Genomic DNA, 15955 nt, shown 5'->3' with positions numbered 1-15955 from the left:
TTACTGGACCCCGTATTCAACGTAGACAAAATTGGTGAAAGACCCATTATGAATGCTAAGGTTGATAGGGAGGCGGGTGATGATATTAATCATCGAGCGAGGCATGTCGTCAAAATGACGAAGGATTGGATCAAGAAGCCTTTTCCACTTGATTCAATTCCTAATACAGTGAGCTTTCATGCACATGCCCACCCAAAAAGAGGTAGAGGGAAGAAAGTAATAATCCCTACCTTTGTGGCCTAGTCTCCTATTAAGTCAAAGACAGTGTACCAGCTTGATCGCCTGGTTGGATACTATCACCCTCTAGAGAGGAGGGAAAAGAACAAAAGGAAGAGAACCTCCCCTCAAAGGATTCAAATAGAATAGGCTGAAGAACAGGCACCTCCCCAGCAGCAAGAAGAGAGTGCACAAAGGTCTAAGGATACTAGAGCTACTCAAGTCCAGGATGAACCTCAATTTCCTCTCGATGTGCTTGGCCAACCAAAAGAGGGAGCAATTCTGCAAGTCTCCATTCCTCCTATGCAAAAAGAACCAACTTCTCCTTCTACCTCCAAGAAACAAAAGAAGAGGATTAAGATCCAAATGAAAAAGAGGAAAAGGATCAACAAAAGATTAGTGCCTTCCCCTTCTGTTCCTTAAAGCATTCTGGAGGGAGACGAAGAGGATGAAGAAGAAGAGTCAGAAGAGGAAGAAGAACAATTTCCATTACAGGGAAGAACTCCGCTAGCAAGAGCTATAGAATTACAAAGGAGAAAGAGTTCCATGGGTACCTCACCATCCACCCAAGCAGAACCCTTAGAACTCTCTTCCTCAAAAGATGAAGTATAGTAGTGGGTGGATGAGCAGAGTGAAGAGGGTGATGACACTTTTCAATGTCAGATTTTAACTTTATGCTCGTGGGTACGGAGTTGATCAGGGAGAAGATCAGGGACACTTCTACAAGTGAACCTCAACAAGAAGACTAGATGTAGATGCCGCCAGACACACAAGGTCCTGATCTTACTCCCCCATCTCCACCACGAATTACAGTTGTAGATAGTGGCTCAATGACTCCTCCACCTCAAAGTGTAGAGCAAGAGCAGGTTCAGAATGAGCCATCATCAGAGGAGCGACCAAAACAAATGGCAACTGATGAAGTGTTAAAGGAGGGACAAATGGTGGAATATTCTCAATCACCTTCCCAAGACACTAAGGTTCAGGCCATAGGGTCTACTGAGACTGAGGCTATAGAAGAGGAGCCCTCCCAATAGGAGACAACTCCAAACAAGAGCAACTAAATGGATCTGAAAGGAGATAATGAGGAGTACTAAGCCTCAATTTTGTGCTTCAGAAGAAGAATCATTTGTGACATTGCAGAGATTTTGAATAAACCTGAGTCTCCATCACACAAGGCAACGCCATTGGCATTTTTCACCAGCACAAGGAACCAAGAACTGTTTGCACAAGTGGCTCTCCTTCCTGAAGGTACAGATGCGAAAGGTCTTGGTCTTGAGGATTATGAATTGAAGGATGTTATGTTGGGGAGGCCTACACAAGATTTAGCTCGATTGATGATGACCCTAAGAGTCAAAGAGGTCCTCAAGCATATGGAATAGGATGAGGTCGAACTTCAAGCACTTTGAAGGCAGGTCGAGATCCTAAAGGTATATCTAGCCGAAGTAGTTGGTCCTCTAGATCTTGAGCACCCTGAGAAAACTTTGAACACCATACTCAGAGAAGGGAAAGATGTACAGCTGGATCCATTTTTTAAAGCCTTTCATGAGTGGTGAGAAATCCTTGAAGATAAAGGTGTACCAATAATCACAAGAAATTTAAAGTTATTGCATGCTACGCAGGAGAACGTGAATAAGATTGTAGCAATTTTGAAGCAAGACTTCAGTATTATGGATGAGGTATGGGCCTAGAGTAAGGACTTGCAAACTCTACAAGTCATTAGGCGGCAAAGGTACTACATTTTGATCGATGTATATATGGGAGAAGAGCTAGATATGATTGATGATTGGATAGAAAAGATAGCGGATAGCAATAAAGTAATGGGAACATTACATGAGGAGATTCATCAGCTCAAGGACCAAGCCCAAGAGTGAATTTTGGAAGCAGAGAAATTGTATAGTGATGCATGGTTGGATATTTTTGAGGATGAGGAACGAGAGAAGCTATTGCCAGTTGAGGTAGTAGTAGAGAATTTTAAGAAGACCTTAGAGGAGGCATCAAGGGATGAAGATATCAGACAAGCCTTCAGGATAGAAGAATCTTTGTTAGAATTGGATACCAAACTTGGGGATTTTGCTGATACCCAAATTGAGGTAGACAATTACCAATAGAAGGTCAAAGATAAATATGATGCTTTAGATATACCAAATGCGGCTAAGATTACTAAGATGATAGAGATTTTCAAGGCCAAACATCCAAACATAGCTTTGGGATGAAGAAGAACAAAACCTAGATGCTAGAATTTTAATTTTGATACTCAGTAAAATTTTGAGATTTTGACCTAGTCGAGGTCCGCAAGTGCGTAAGTCTGTAGGTTCGCAGCTTTGCAAATTCGCAGGTGCACAGGTATGCAGGTCTGCAGCTCTGTAATTCAGAGGTGCGCCGACAGTTAACTGCTTGTTCCAAAAATAGCATTTTCCATGCATCAGGAACACATTCTAACAGTAGTTTAACTTCAACACATGCCTAGTGAAGGACCAGCTTCTAATTTTGGCACCTCCAGACAGTCCTACTTCGACTCAAAGCTTCCTCCTCTTTCTTCTCTCATAATTTTTTTGTTTTAAACATGTAAAAGGCTCATGCATCTAATTAATAAATATAAAATGGATGGAGTCCTACTAAGCACCTGTTAGGTAGTTAGTTTGTATATAATTAGTTTGTTTTATTAAATTAAAAGCATTTTATTGCATGAGGATATCTCTCACTCTTAACACAAATTGAGGAGATGATTTCTTATAAATACCCCATTAATAATCAGGGCCACTGTTACTATGCAATAAAATTATGCTTTTGGTGCTCTCATTTGGAGTGTAGTCATTCTTGCCTAAATGTGTCATTATTTTGTGAATGTTTTTCATGAGATTTTGATTGAGCCAAAGGTTTATAGCGTTGTTTCTGGTTGTATGATCTTTTAGTTCTAGTGTTTGCTACAAATTTACAAATTTTGCTGACGTAACGACCTCGAGAAGAAATCACCAAATTGTGCCTGTATAACTTTGTCTTACATGAGCGCACTTTTTGTGGCCTTGCAATTTGATGAAGAAGTGAAACATCATTCAGTTATTGAAATTTCCCATCGACGATTGCATCAGTGGAATCTAGGAAGCGTTGCTCCTATTTTCATCAGTTACCTACCGATCTCTTTGAAAGCTTAACTCACAGTGTGTTGTTTTCTATAGCTTATGTCCGTTAGGATTTCAACTTCACATTATTTGCTTTGAATTTCATGTTATTTGCTTTCAAGTTCTATTATTTTCTTTACTAACCCCTTGTTAGAATAGGAACTCATATTAGTTGCATTGTTAGATTGCATTCATAAAAGAAACATAAAATACAAAAATATAATCTTCTTTTAGTGTTATTTTTGAAACAGTGTGTAGATTCTACATTCCATCTGAAATCAAAACGAACCAGCAAAGGCCTCCTCGTGAACATTCACATTTATCTTCAACTAGGTGGCTTCCAATAGGTCGTAAGATCACCCGGAACCTTGGAGTCGATTTTACAAAATCAGCTTTTTAAGAGAGGAATTTGCAAGAATTCTTGTCGTTTAGCATCATGTAAAATAACAGCTCAACAAGTACTTATGGGATGGGTGTCAAATGAAGAGTGATGTTTTCTCTTATCTTCTAACGTTAGAAATGGTATTCTTGAGCTTATGGGGTATGACCTTGGAAATTATTATGGTTGATTATGTTCCATGATGACCTATTGTTTGTATAAGTTTCTCAGAAAGAAGTAATAATGAAGGATGTTCCTTGCAATTGTGAAATATGGTGGTTATTATGAATTTCAGTGTACTTGGAAAATTGAAAGAATGTTGCTTATGTTTGTTTATAAGATGGACATGATTTCTTTGAACCACATGATTCCATTACCTGTCTTGGTTTTACCTCATTAGACTTCCTCAATGTTGGAATGGGTAACTTTTGTGTCTAGAAAGATTATGGGGAAGCTTAATAGCTTTGTCGTAGAGTAGTAAGGCACTCCAATATTCTTGCCCCCTTATGTTCTTGGACAAGTTATGGAGCCTCTATCAGCTTGAACAATAGGTTCGGAATATGTTGGTACTCAGGTAACCAATTATGGTTTCTTTTAAAAACATTTTGTGTTATCTCCTATCTTCATACTTGTCTGCATATATATGTATTCTTTTAAATTAATGAAAATTGAAAATTAATGTTGACTAGTCAATATTCAAATGACCTCGACTCTTGTAGGCTTTTGACATTTTATGAAAATTGCTGATGTAGCATTGGTTTTGCAAGGGCGGCCTTTACACTAATACAAATGCAGAATTTATTAATAATTAAGTTTAAATATATTTTGGATGAAGTTGAAGACAAATCTAAAATTTCATATTGACAAAATGATGTACTCAATAACCATGATGTGCTTAATGGCAAGACTTCATATTCTACTCGAGCATCGTGGAAGATGAAGACAAATCTTAAAAATTATTTTGACAAATGATATATTTTAGGCGGTTAGACTTCATATTCTACCTAATAGCATAGCGTCTAGTAGAGATACAAAATTTATTGGAAGCTATTTTGGAAGACGTTGAAGACAAATGTAAAAGTTAAGGCTGATATCGTAAATATAAGTTTACTTATTTAGATAGGGGTAGGAGAATAACAGAATAAAATGTGGGTAGGCTTTGATTTTGTACACCAAATTTCATTGTAACAATTTGATAAACAGGAATACCCAACAAATCATAGTTCCAAATTTATATGAGAGGACTCCAAGAAATGTTTTAGAATTGGAGTAGGCGGATAAGGAAGCAAAACGAGGTGCATAAACAAGGAGGGCATCGTCTACAGGGCAACTGGAAAAATAAGTATTTTAGACTATTTAACACTTGATATGGATGCATATAAATTGCCCGTATCCACTGATAACAAGGAGGTGCAAAAGAATATTAGAAAAATGACTAATCAACATATCCCAAAAACGGATCAAAATAAGAGATTCAAATAATCCAGAGTTGGAGAACAAGTTACGCTCCACCTCCAGAAGGAAAGATTAAGAATTTCAGATCTGACGGGATTTTAAATAAGCGTGAATTAGAGAATACCAAGTGTGTTTAATATTTTATCCATTTTCTAATGTTTCTGTTTTGTTCGATTATCATTAAGGAAACATAGAAGATTGCCCAACGGAAGAGCAGTGGCATATCTCAGCATCATATTTTAGATACTCATGCGGAACAAGGAGTACGACAGATATTTCATCAGATGGACCGTAAGACATGTTAAAGGTTTATAATGGAAGACATGTTGAAGGTTTATTATGGTTATTTATTGCAAAGTTATATATTGGAAAGATAAGTGTATTGATATTCCTCAAATATAGGAGATGTGACAACAGTTGTATAAATTTCTTAGTGTCTAATTTGAGAGCTATCATGAACAGAACCACAATCACGTAAAATTTTTATTATTAGTGAACTAATGGTTTCGTTGGTGGGTACTAATGGTTTCGGTGGTGGATCATAAATACTTTAAATTAAACCAGTTGACGTAACCTAAAGTTTAAGCGCACAATATTTTAAAAATATTTTTTGTCATTTGAATTCTAATTTACTATTGGTTGGTTTGATTTTTGGCAGGGGTAATTTTATTTTTAAATTGTGGAAAATGGTACAAAAAATAGTAAGGTGCTAAGGTCGCACTTATTGTCACATCCTCCACTATCAGAAAAGGTGCAGTGATTTAATGCATTATATTAACAATGCAAATTTTAACTTAATAATTATTCTGTAATGCAAAGGTTTTGAGGCATTTTGCTAACATGAAGTGTTGAAGCTCGCACTCTGTGTTTGGCAACATGGCAAAAATATAGATCTGCCAATGATATTAAAGTGTCAAAACAACTTTGCAAATAGAAATTATATCCCAGCATACACATTATATAGAAAAGAGGGTGCTTTTCCTTTTTTTCCCTGTGCTTTGTCATGCATCTTTCCAAACTTATAGTAGTATATTTTAGTAAGTTTTCTGTATATTTTTAAATATGTGTATTGTTTAGATCAATGACATTTAATTGCAAGCCGTGCTATTTTTTTTTAATATAACTTTATTATAAAATATAACAATTTGTATGTCAAGTTCGAAGTATGTAATATTGCTGAAAATTTTATATAGTGATACTTCCTTGTGACCAATGATAAATAAAATATGATCTTAATTATTGTTGTTATGTAAACAATAAACAATTATAACTTGATAATACAAATTAGGAAATTCTGTAGTACTATTTTGATTTTAAAAAATAAGAATTAATATTTTTAGTATACTTTTTTAACATTTTTACTTTAAAAAAGATTAAACATTATTTTCTTTATAATTGTCTCTTTTTAATATTTTTTAAAAAGTTTTCTAAAAGAAAAGAAAGATAATTTTAAATGAGAATGAAATAATTTTCTATTGAATTTAATTATTGTAGAAAATTGAAACTGGTTAAAGGGAAAATTAATTCAACAGTTATAATTGATTTGAATGAAATTCTATCAATTATGTCTAATCCAAGACAAGCTGGAAAATAGAAAATTAATCATTATATTTGACTAGAACTCAAACTTATCCTTACCACATTGAATATCACCACAATACCAAATAATTTACAACTCTTCTCAAATCATGTCACTTGCAAATCTTTCTAGACCAATATTATTCAATTTCTTTGACATTCTATAGAAATCAAGATGATTTGGTAATGTTGTTGCAAATCGAACTGTTCACACCTAACAATATATGTTCAGTAATGACAACTATCACATTAGTCCAATACCTTGCAACTCTTGCACAAGGCACGGACTCAAGCTCTCCCAGAGCTCTTGTTTATAAAGATTCCCTTAATCAATATAAATAACAATAAACTTTCATTAAAAATCATTTCATTACCTTCGAATCAGGAACCAGCTAGTATAGATCATTTCAATTCCCATGGTTACATCGAGTAGCTGATAAAATTGAAAGAAAGGCATCATATATCCAGAGTTCTTAAACAATCAACACATACATGTCCATAATTTTACATGAACAACATAACTTTACAAACGTTAACTATTTAATTTTTGTCCTCCCACACCCAACACACAGTGTTCAGCAATTTGTACATTTCTTGCTGTTGATAACTATTCTGAAGGAAAATATATCTAGTGAACCTCTGAAATGCCAAATATAAGTACATATTGTCTTCATCTTAGGACAAGATTCCCCTGCACTCTCTAGACCTACATATGTGGTGTAATGCAACATCTCATAAGCTCAATTTACTCTGAATTTGCATGATTGGAGAATTCCGATGATGGCAACTCAATGACTGGAAGTGAACTGAAATCCATATTGCTTTTAACCTTCCCATCAAGAGTTTCACAAACATGAATTTCAGAACATACATCATTCGAGTCTAGATATTTCTCCATATTTGTCAAGATGATAGGCCCATATTCAAACACAAGTTTCTTACACTGTTAAGAAGAAAACGATGTCATATTATGTCAATGCCAACACTTTGTATTATATCAGAAGATAAGAAATGTAAAAGGAAATTGTAATGGAAATTGTGATCTTACTTCTTTTGCATAAGCTGGCACCCGTTTGCAATTGTCTAGCATTATCTCAATCACTTTCAACTGGACATTTGTATAGAGATTAGAGACTGTTAATATTTTATAAGCTAAAAACCAAATTACATGTGCTCCAATCATGCACCAATCATCCAAGAAATTCAGGTCTAAAATCCTGTGCATTGATATACACAAATTACCTTGGTTTCAGGGTCTTCTAACTCTGACTTAATTTCTGAAACTGCAGCTCGGCAAAGATCACAGTTCTGCTGTTGCTTCAGAAAAAGAGAAGCTGAACCCCCACAAATACTGATCTTTTGACAAAACTCCTTTGCATTTACAGTTTGAATCTCCATAAAAAGAAGTGAAGCATAGTAGTCAACCAGTGAATCACACTGCAGTAAAGAATCAACAGAAAACGCATCAATTTGCCAAGACCTATATAGTTATCATACATATTCAATGGGAAACAACCATGTAAACTTAATGACAATTATCGAAGCTCAACCAAAAAATACTGACACAAAGATGACTGAGAACTTCCTAGGCTTCCATCCAGAATGGTCTCTGGACATGAAATTTTCAAAAGCATTTCATGAAATATCCAAAAGTTTACATTCTACTATATAGTATTAATCAATATCCAAAAGTTTCTCATCCTAACATATAGTTTATATCAATAAGTTAGAACAGAATGAAACTGAAATTGGAATAACAATCACCAATTCGTTTTGAATACTACCTCAGTGCTGAAAATTTTCAGCTTTGAACATGTCTGGTGCAACAAAGAAATAAACTCCGATTGAGTTTTATTCTGGTTGGCATAACTAATTGCCTGTTCTATAAATTGTTCACAAGCTGCACAAGTGGTATCATCATCTACATCAAATGGAGAAATCTTGCCTTGTCTGCTTACTTCTATACCTGAATCAATGTTACTGTTTCCAGTACAAAGCCCTGTACTAATGCAAAGATTGTCTTTGCTAAGATAATCTTGCAACATTGTAATTGTCTCCTCTATATATGTCTTTGCCATTTCATCACACTGCAAATGCCAAAAATACAACGAAATCAATGCAATGAATACGATGGTTTCATCAAACTAGATAGGCATCCAGTAATATTTATTTTCCAGTGAAACTCGCACCTGTGTACTAAAATTGGATGGCAGTGTTGTGCATATGCTTGTGGCAAGTTCCTCGATTTTATCCAATGTCTGTGGGTCTGATAAGACTTGCTCAGCTTGCTTTGAAACCTCTATGCATGCATTACAAACTAATTGAGATGGAGCCCACTGGAAGGCCGGACTTTCACTACTCCTAGCAACTGCATCCCCCAAAGGGAATCCAGATTTGTATGGTGCAAGAAGTGACATTTTCAACAGACCTGCTAAAATATACATTTGTCAAGAAAAAGCTTGGACACAAAAAGAAAATGTGTTTTGAATATCATTATAATTTAAAATTGATGTGAAGTAAACAAATTCCATTCATGTGACTCTAGATAATCACATTACACAGAACAAAAAGCAAGTTCAACGGAAGGCATTATGAGCTTTAAAAGCTTTCGAAACCAAATCATTTAGAATCCTTGTGGGATGGAAAATTTGGAAATCTAAAAAGGCTTCTACCGAAACTACCTATGAGACATGGACTAGGAAAGAACCAAATTATGCTATACATTATATACAAAATGTTGTATCTTATATCAAGAAAGCTTATTGGATGTGAAACAACAGCATGATGGACAAATTTCATATATTTAGTCCAATGTACAATGACATCTGTCCTTACATTCCACTGAGTTCCTTTTGGGGAGACATCAAATAAAACCAGGTAGTTGGTCTCTCAATATACAGAAGTCCACACAAAGATGTCTGAATGCATACCTAACCCAATTACTTTTGCAACTATGGTAGAGACCAACTCCATAGAACAAGCTTACTTTGCGACCTTGAATATAACTATGACAAGGCAAGAATTGTATTAAATTACCTTCAGAAAGTCTCTCTTTTAAAATTGCAATCCTGGGGAGTAGTTCTTGCACATCCTCACTTGAAACTAAGATTTTTTCTCCCAAATCAGAAATTTCTTGTGTTATCATCAGTGGCCCTGTTTCGAAGAAAAAAAAAGGAGTTATCAATCTTATGCATATAGCCTTATAGGAACAGTAACTTTAAATAAGAAGTAAAACCAACAATGAACAGATTATTATTGATACCCCAAAGATGTATGCCATACCTCAATATGAAAATGCCATTAAAAACTAAAGACAATTTTCTGGAAGTACTGAAAAAAAGAATACCCAGACAATGCTTATTTAGAAAATGAACCCACCAAATATGACCAAATTGAAACCAATCAAAAGTGAAAACAATCAAATCAAATCCCCCCTCTAAAGGAACTGGAAGCTGAACTCGTTGATATTGTTACATCTTTCATGTTCTTTTGCTGTAGATCAAAGCTCAGGTGAACATCTGGCAAAAAAAACATGTGTTTGTAGCATTTTTTATACTACAATCAGGGAAGACTGTCCTCCAAAGAATTAAGTACAAGATGCAATATGTGCATATTTGTAAGGAAACTTGGCAATAAAAATATAACCGTTTCCACATAACCCATAATTGATCTGAAATAAACATGGAATTAAAATCCACATGCAAGAAAATAGACAACATACCCACAAAATTGTGACACAAGATATACCCTGGGAAACCCTCATTGAGGGAAAAACCAACCTCCAGAAGCATCCATCACCATGTATTATTCAACAAAAATATCATTTTCATACAACTATGGAAGCCTTCATGGCCATAGCCACAACCGAACAAACTATGTTAACAAACATGAATCCACACATCCCATGCCATGCTTTCAACCTTCACAAATGCTCCCTTGGCTAACCTGTCAAGCCTTGTCCCGCTCGACTCTTGCCTTTCTCACTCTTTCTCTACAACAACTACCCTTGTGGCTGCTTATATAGTAGCAAGTCCCACAAAACCACTAAGTGGTATTACATAAACCATGTGCTAAAACCATGTGCTACCTAACCCACTGACCCCACATTTAATATTGGGCATTTAATTCTTTTTCCCACTATTAAATAATTACATGAAATATTTTTACAATATTACAATACAACTCATCAAGAATATTTCATAGGAATCTTTACATGTTGCACATCCATCTAGGTGGAACATTACATGATAAAATAAAATAATAAAATATAACAATATTATGCAATGTGTGCAACACCCATTATCTCAACAATATTAACATTTCAAGACCAGATTATATGTAGCATTCACCCAATCAGTTCCAGCATCTATTTCTGTTGATCCTGATATGTATTCTGTCAGCTCCTGGGAGTTCAAACCTGGATCTTTAGTTTTGTTTACTTCACATGCCTAGATTTGAACAAATAACACTACTAGAAAAGAAATAATAAATACCCATTTTTTGACCACATGAAATAAAGTGCACTATACATAAGAAAAAAAATAGTCATGACTTGAAACATAAAAACAAGCGCAGTCACCACATTATTCAAACCAAATGTACTTGCTGAACTTTTATTCTTAATTGTCACTGCACATAGAGAAGACAATCAATCATTGAAAGTTCAAAAGAGGGTAAATTGCTATTTCTACATCTATGCAAAAGTCCATTCAATGCAAAGAAGACTCTGGAGGAACATTATTGGATTGAAAATAAGTAGTAGTTTTTTAAATTCTACAAGCAAACACTTTTGTTTTGTTTTTCAATCTTCTATGATTAACCAAGTTGAGATAACCATTATTTTAGTTTCAAATGTTTAGGAATTGCTATTTTCCAAACTTGTTGCCATATAGATTACAACAGCAAGCAGCTCTCACTCTATGGGTCAACAATTGAAAATCCAATCTATCAGCTTTGCAGTCCATTGAAATGTAAAGCATGTTTTTGGATTAGATTGTATGAATAATTTTTACATCAATGTTTCGAATCACACTACATGATCCATCATCAAGATGCAAGAACACTGCATGATCCATTTTTCTGCTCCTTTGTGTTCTTGCATCCTGATGATGGATCACGCAGTGTGACTCAAAACGTTGATATGAAAATTATTCACACAATCTAATCCAGAAACTCTCTTTACAATGCTTGAAAATACATCCAAATTCATTGGTGTGCAAGTACGAATACACAATACAGTAAGTCCCAAGTGGTGGATATATGTTAGGATTTGCAATGCATATGTTGTCAAAAATACAAGCTCATAAAGTTAGGCGAAAGTCTATAGCTATGGTATTCTTGGCATTGGCATTAGATGCACTCATGCCAACATTTAGTTGGTTGGAATGAATTGGAGGGTAAGAGATGAAGTAGTTGCCCTTAGAACAGGCCATCCTTTAGCAAAGAAAGGGTCCCTGTTTCCAATTGTTTTGCATTCCTTAAGTTGTGGTAGTGAGCCGCCCATTTTTTAACATGCATGAAGAAAAGCCTACTACACATAAGAGAACGAAAAGTCAATCAAAAAAGGCATTTCAAGATAAATCTCAAAAGATTTTTAATCAATGTGTTGCAAGATTGACACAACGCAAGGCAGGAGAATCCCCAAAGGAGATGTCCTAGCTCCCAGCAAATAACCACACAGCAAAAACAAAATAACAATGCAAGATCTGATACCAAATTACAACTCTTTATTCATAAAATATAACTGTTACATGCAATATGCCCGACTGTAAGGCCTTCCGAGTTAGGGCCAAGTACAAACAGCAATTACAAAATCAGTTCTGCAAGATCCAACAAGATCCAACTTACAAAACCTATCCTAGCTAGCCTAGATCACACTCTAGTAGAAACCTCCAAGGAAGATCTAAACTTGTGCTCACAAGCCCACCAAGCAATCTCCTTGTTTTCCAAGCCACAGCTACTAGCCCTTCTCAAACTTGATCCAAGATCAAAGTGTAAACTGCCTCACATTCAGCGCTCTATCCACACACTCACAACTCCACCATAATCCTGCTATAAACTGCCTCACATTTGGCGCTCTGTCCACAGACTCAGGAAAAACTCGCTCTTCAGCTACTCTCCACACTCACTACTCCTCTGAATGAATGAATCACTCCATCATGAACAAAAGACTCCACAAGACCCCCTACTTATATCCAACTAAGCCACAAGTTGGTCTAGCAATTACAAATTAAATAAAACTAACATTAAATACTGAAAGAGCCACAAGTCAGCCTCCAACAGCAATTAAATGTCCAAAAATTGATACCAGAGCAAATTTGCGATATCTCCTAGCCCCAATGAATTAGAACTTGTGCTTTGAACTAAAGATAGCACTTTAGGTCCTCTACAACCCCTGAAATACACAAAGGTTGATTCATCAAGGATATCTACACATCCATCGCGAAAGTCACGCACAGAAACCTACCGTGCAAACTGCCAAAAATCGACACTCCAAGAGAACTGCCATATTTTCCAACTTATAAAGAATTAGGACTTGCGCCTTTGACAAAAGGAAGTACTCTAGGCCCTCTTCAATCCCTAAAATGCGCATCCTCTCATTCATTGCGCAAAATTAGTTACATGGCCTGCAATACGCACCCAGAAACCAAAAAACACAATTCCAGCAACAAGGTAAAATAGCTCAAGCTTCAACTCAATCCATCCAATCACTATGCAATCATAAGGAAAGGTTCTCCAATGTGTCCCCAACACATCCCTAACCATGAAAAGCATAACTCCACCAAAATCCAAGCTCGATACTTCTGCATCAAAGATGCATCTATGCAAATACTTTGTTTTTCAGCATAGTCCATTCAACATATTGGCCAAAAAGTACATGGGCTTGAATTTTCAAAAAGTGTTACACAGCTCATTATTGCCAAAGGAGATGAAATTGTAGAAAATTTATCACAAACCGTAATGAGTTCATGAATCAAGACATCGGCATCCATTATTTCAAACCAATGACCTTGGATCAAGGTGATTGCAATCTCAAGTCAAAGGACAATGGTTTTTTAAGTCATTGATTGTGAGGGCCAGGTGACAAAAGCAAAACATATTGCAGAATCCTTAAACAAACCATCACAAAAATGGCATCTAAAAATGTCATCAAGTCATAGTGGACAATGGAAAAAAATTGTAGTGTGGTTGGTTTGTTGGTTGAGATAGGCATTCACACATCTTTGGACAACTTGTGTTGTCCACTTGCTCAACTTAGTGCTACAAAATTTGTGGATAGGACAATTGATTGGATCAAACAAGTGTGTGATGAAGCCAAAGAGATCCAAATGTTCATCACTCACTACATATCATAGGCTATATTTAGATCATTCTAAATTGGAGCTACTGAAGATAAGTGAACTGTGAAATTTGTTGATTGAGATAGGAATTCACACATCTTTGGACAACTTGTGGTGTCCACTTGCTCAGCATAATACTACAAAATTTGTGGGTAGGCCAATTGATTGGATCAAACAAATGCATGTTGAGGCTGGAGAGATCCAAATGTTCATCACCACCCACATATCACAGGCTATATTTAGATCATTCTAAATTGGAGCTACTGAAGATAAGTGAACTGTATAACAATGCAATTTTACTTCATTTTAAAAAATTATTTATTTATATTGAAGAATGTTTTCTTCTTTGTTTTATTTTACTTTGTTTTAAATAAGTTGTTAAGACTTGATCTACCTCCAGCACAGCCATCTTCAGATAACTTATGAAGATGCAAGTGACACTTTTGAGCACCATACAGAGGCAATCCAATAGTAAAAGAGCAATGATTGTTACACAAGTGATCCTAGATGACACTTGGTGGGATAATGTGGAGTATTTTCTGAGTTTCATCAGGCCCATAATGAGTATGATTTGTTTTTCTAAAATGAATACCCAAGGTTAGGAGAGGTTAAAAGATGGCATTAAGTCAAAGATTGAGAGGATGACGATCATGAATGAGTAAAAACCTAAAGAAATTTTCTTCAAATAGGGGTGACCTGTTCATATTGAAGGGTGGAATAAGATGACCACCTTGTTGAATCTCGGTTTTGCATTGATCCCAAATTACACCACCAAGGTCCTTTGTTTGCTAAAGAGGTCTGCAGATGCACAAGATGGAGATGTGGAAGTCAATGAAGGGTATAAGCTAGCATTTGCTGGACTATTCCCTAATCCTAGTGTGGAGGATGTAGTTATAAATGAGTTTGTTGAGTTTGAGTGCTCGAATAGTGCACAAATGCAGGGATTGCTAGTTTTTCGATTATTTTATAAAACAAAATGCACACATGGTAATTTGTTTGTAAACTTGTCTTTGCAGCAGCTTGCACATTTTGGAAAGATTTTTTTTACAACGGTTCCTAATCCTCAACAAACTAACACTAAGAGATATGGTCAAAAGGATGAGGTTTGGAAATATACTGAAAAATCTCCTCGTAGAACAAATGCATGTTTTGTAAAGAAAATAATCATGGTGGCACAATAGACTTAAATATCATATTGTTTGTATATGTGGCCATGATACTAAGCCATGTAAGTTAACAACTCCTAAGGCAGTTCATTTTTGTTATGTCCAATTAGAAACATTTAAACAAAATAAGGAAACAAAGAAGAGGTAATTGAAAGAGTTATCTCATATTGGTTCCCATTCACCTACATCCATATCCGCATCAGCAGGTTGTGTTGGAGAGGATTCTTCCATGCCTCCCTTTCATCCTAGTGCTTCTACGAATGCTAGTGCTTTTACGTTTGTTCCTTCTAGTGGCACAATTAGCTTTGATCCTAGGGTCTGGAAATTTGGGTTGTACAACTATTTTTTGCCACACACTACTCCTGGTCATAGCCCTCACTCGAGAGCATGGGTTGGAACAAAGAGGTTCATGATGCTGCAAAAAAATCAATTTGCAAATTTTAATACTTTTGCAACATTTCACTTATTGCAGCCAGGTAGTTCTTTTTTATTTGATTGCTTTAAATTTCAATTTTAAATTTATAGTTTGAAGTTGAACTTTGCTTTATCTAATGATTACTTGTAATGAATTGTTATAATTTTCCAACACATACTTATTTAATCTATTTGAGAGATGTCCTTATTGGCAAGGCATGATAGTTGCTATAATCATTTGTGAGGCGGGGTTTAAAGCCCCTATTGATGCTGAGTCAAGTGGCCCCC

The 15955-nt window shown here is 35.6% G+C and overlaps 1 protein-coding gene across 2 annotated transcripts in view; it reads right to left on the bottom strand.

The window, feature by feature from the left end:
• Positions 1-7097: 7097 nt before the first annotated feature.
• LOC149542461 (uncharacterized) overlaps positions 7098-15955 on the bottom strand; it is a 67102-nt gene continuing 58244 nt past the window's right edge. The window contains exons 1-7 of one of the 2 annotated variants that reach the window (XM_089797402.1): positions 10469-10740; positions 9784-9900; positions 8937-9175; positions 8532-8834; positions 7990-8184; positions 7796-7855; positions 7098-7690 (exon numbers count right to left, since the gene is read on the bottom strand). In XM_089797402.1, the coding sequence (XP_089653528.1) occupies positions 7493-7690; positions 7796-7855; positions 7990-8184; positions 8532-8834; positions 8937-9175; positions 9784-9900; positions 10469-10538 (1182 nt within the window). In that variant the 5' untranslated portion in view covers positions 10539-10740 and the 3' untranslated portion in view covers positions 7098-7492. Of the gene's footprint in view, positions 7691-7795; positions 7856-7989; positions 8185-8531; positions 8835-8936; positions 9176-9783; positions 9901-10468; positions 10741-15955 lie in introns of those variants that run through there. The other variant, XM_089797401.1, reaches the window with a different exon arrangement.

This window comes from Cupressus sempervirens, chromosome 8 (assembly GCF_028749045.1).
Source record: "Cupressus sempervirens isolate cs-2001-9-10 chromosome 8, ASM2874904v1, whole genome shotgun sequence".
Lineage (NCBI taxonomy): Eukaryota > Viridiplantae > Streptophyta > Pinopsida > Cupressales > Cupressaceae > Cupressus > Cupressus sempervirens.
The sequence above is the reverse complement of the archived record's forward strand: the minus strand, read 5'-3'. Positions and strand labels throughout refer to the sequence as shown.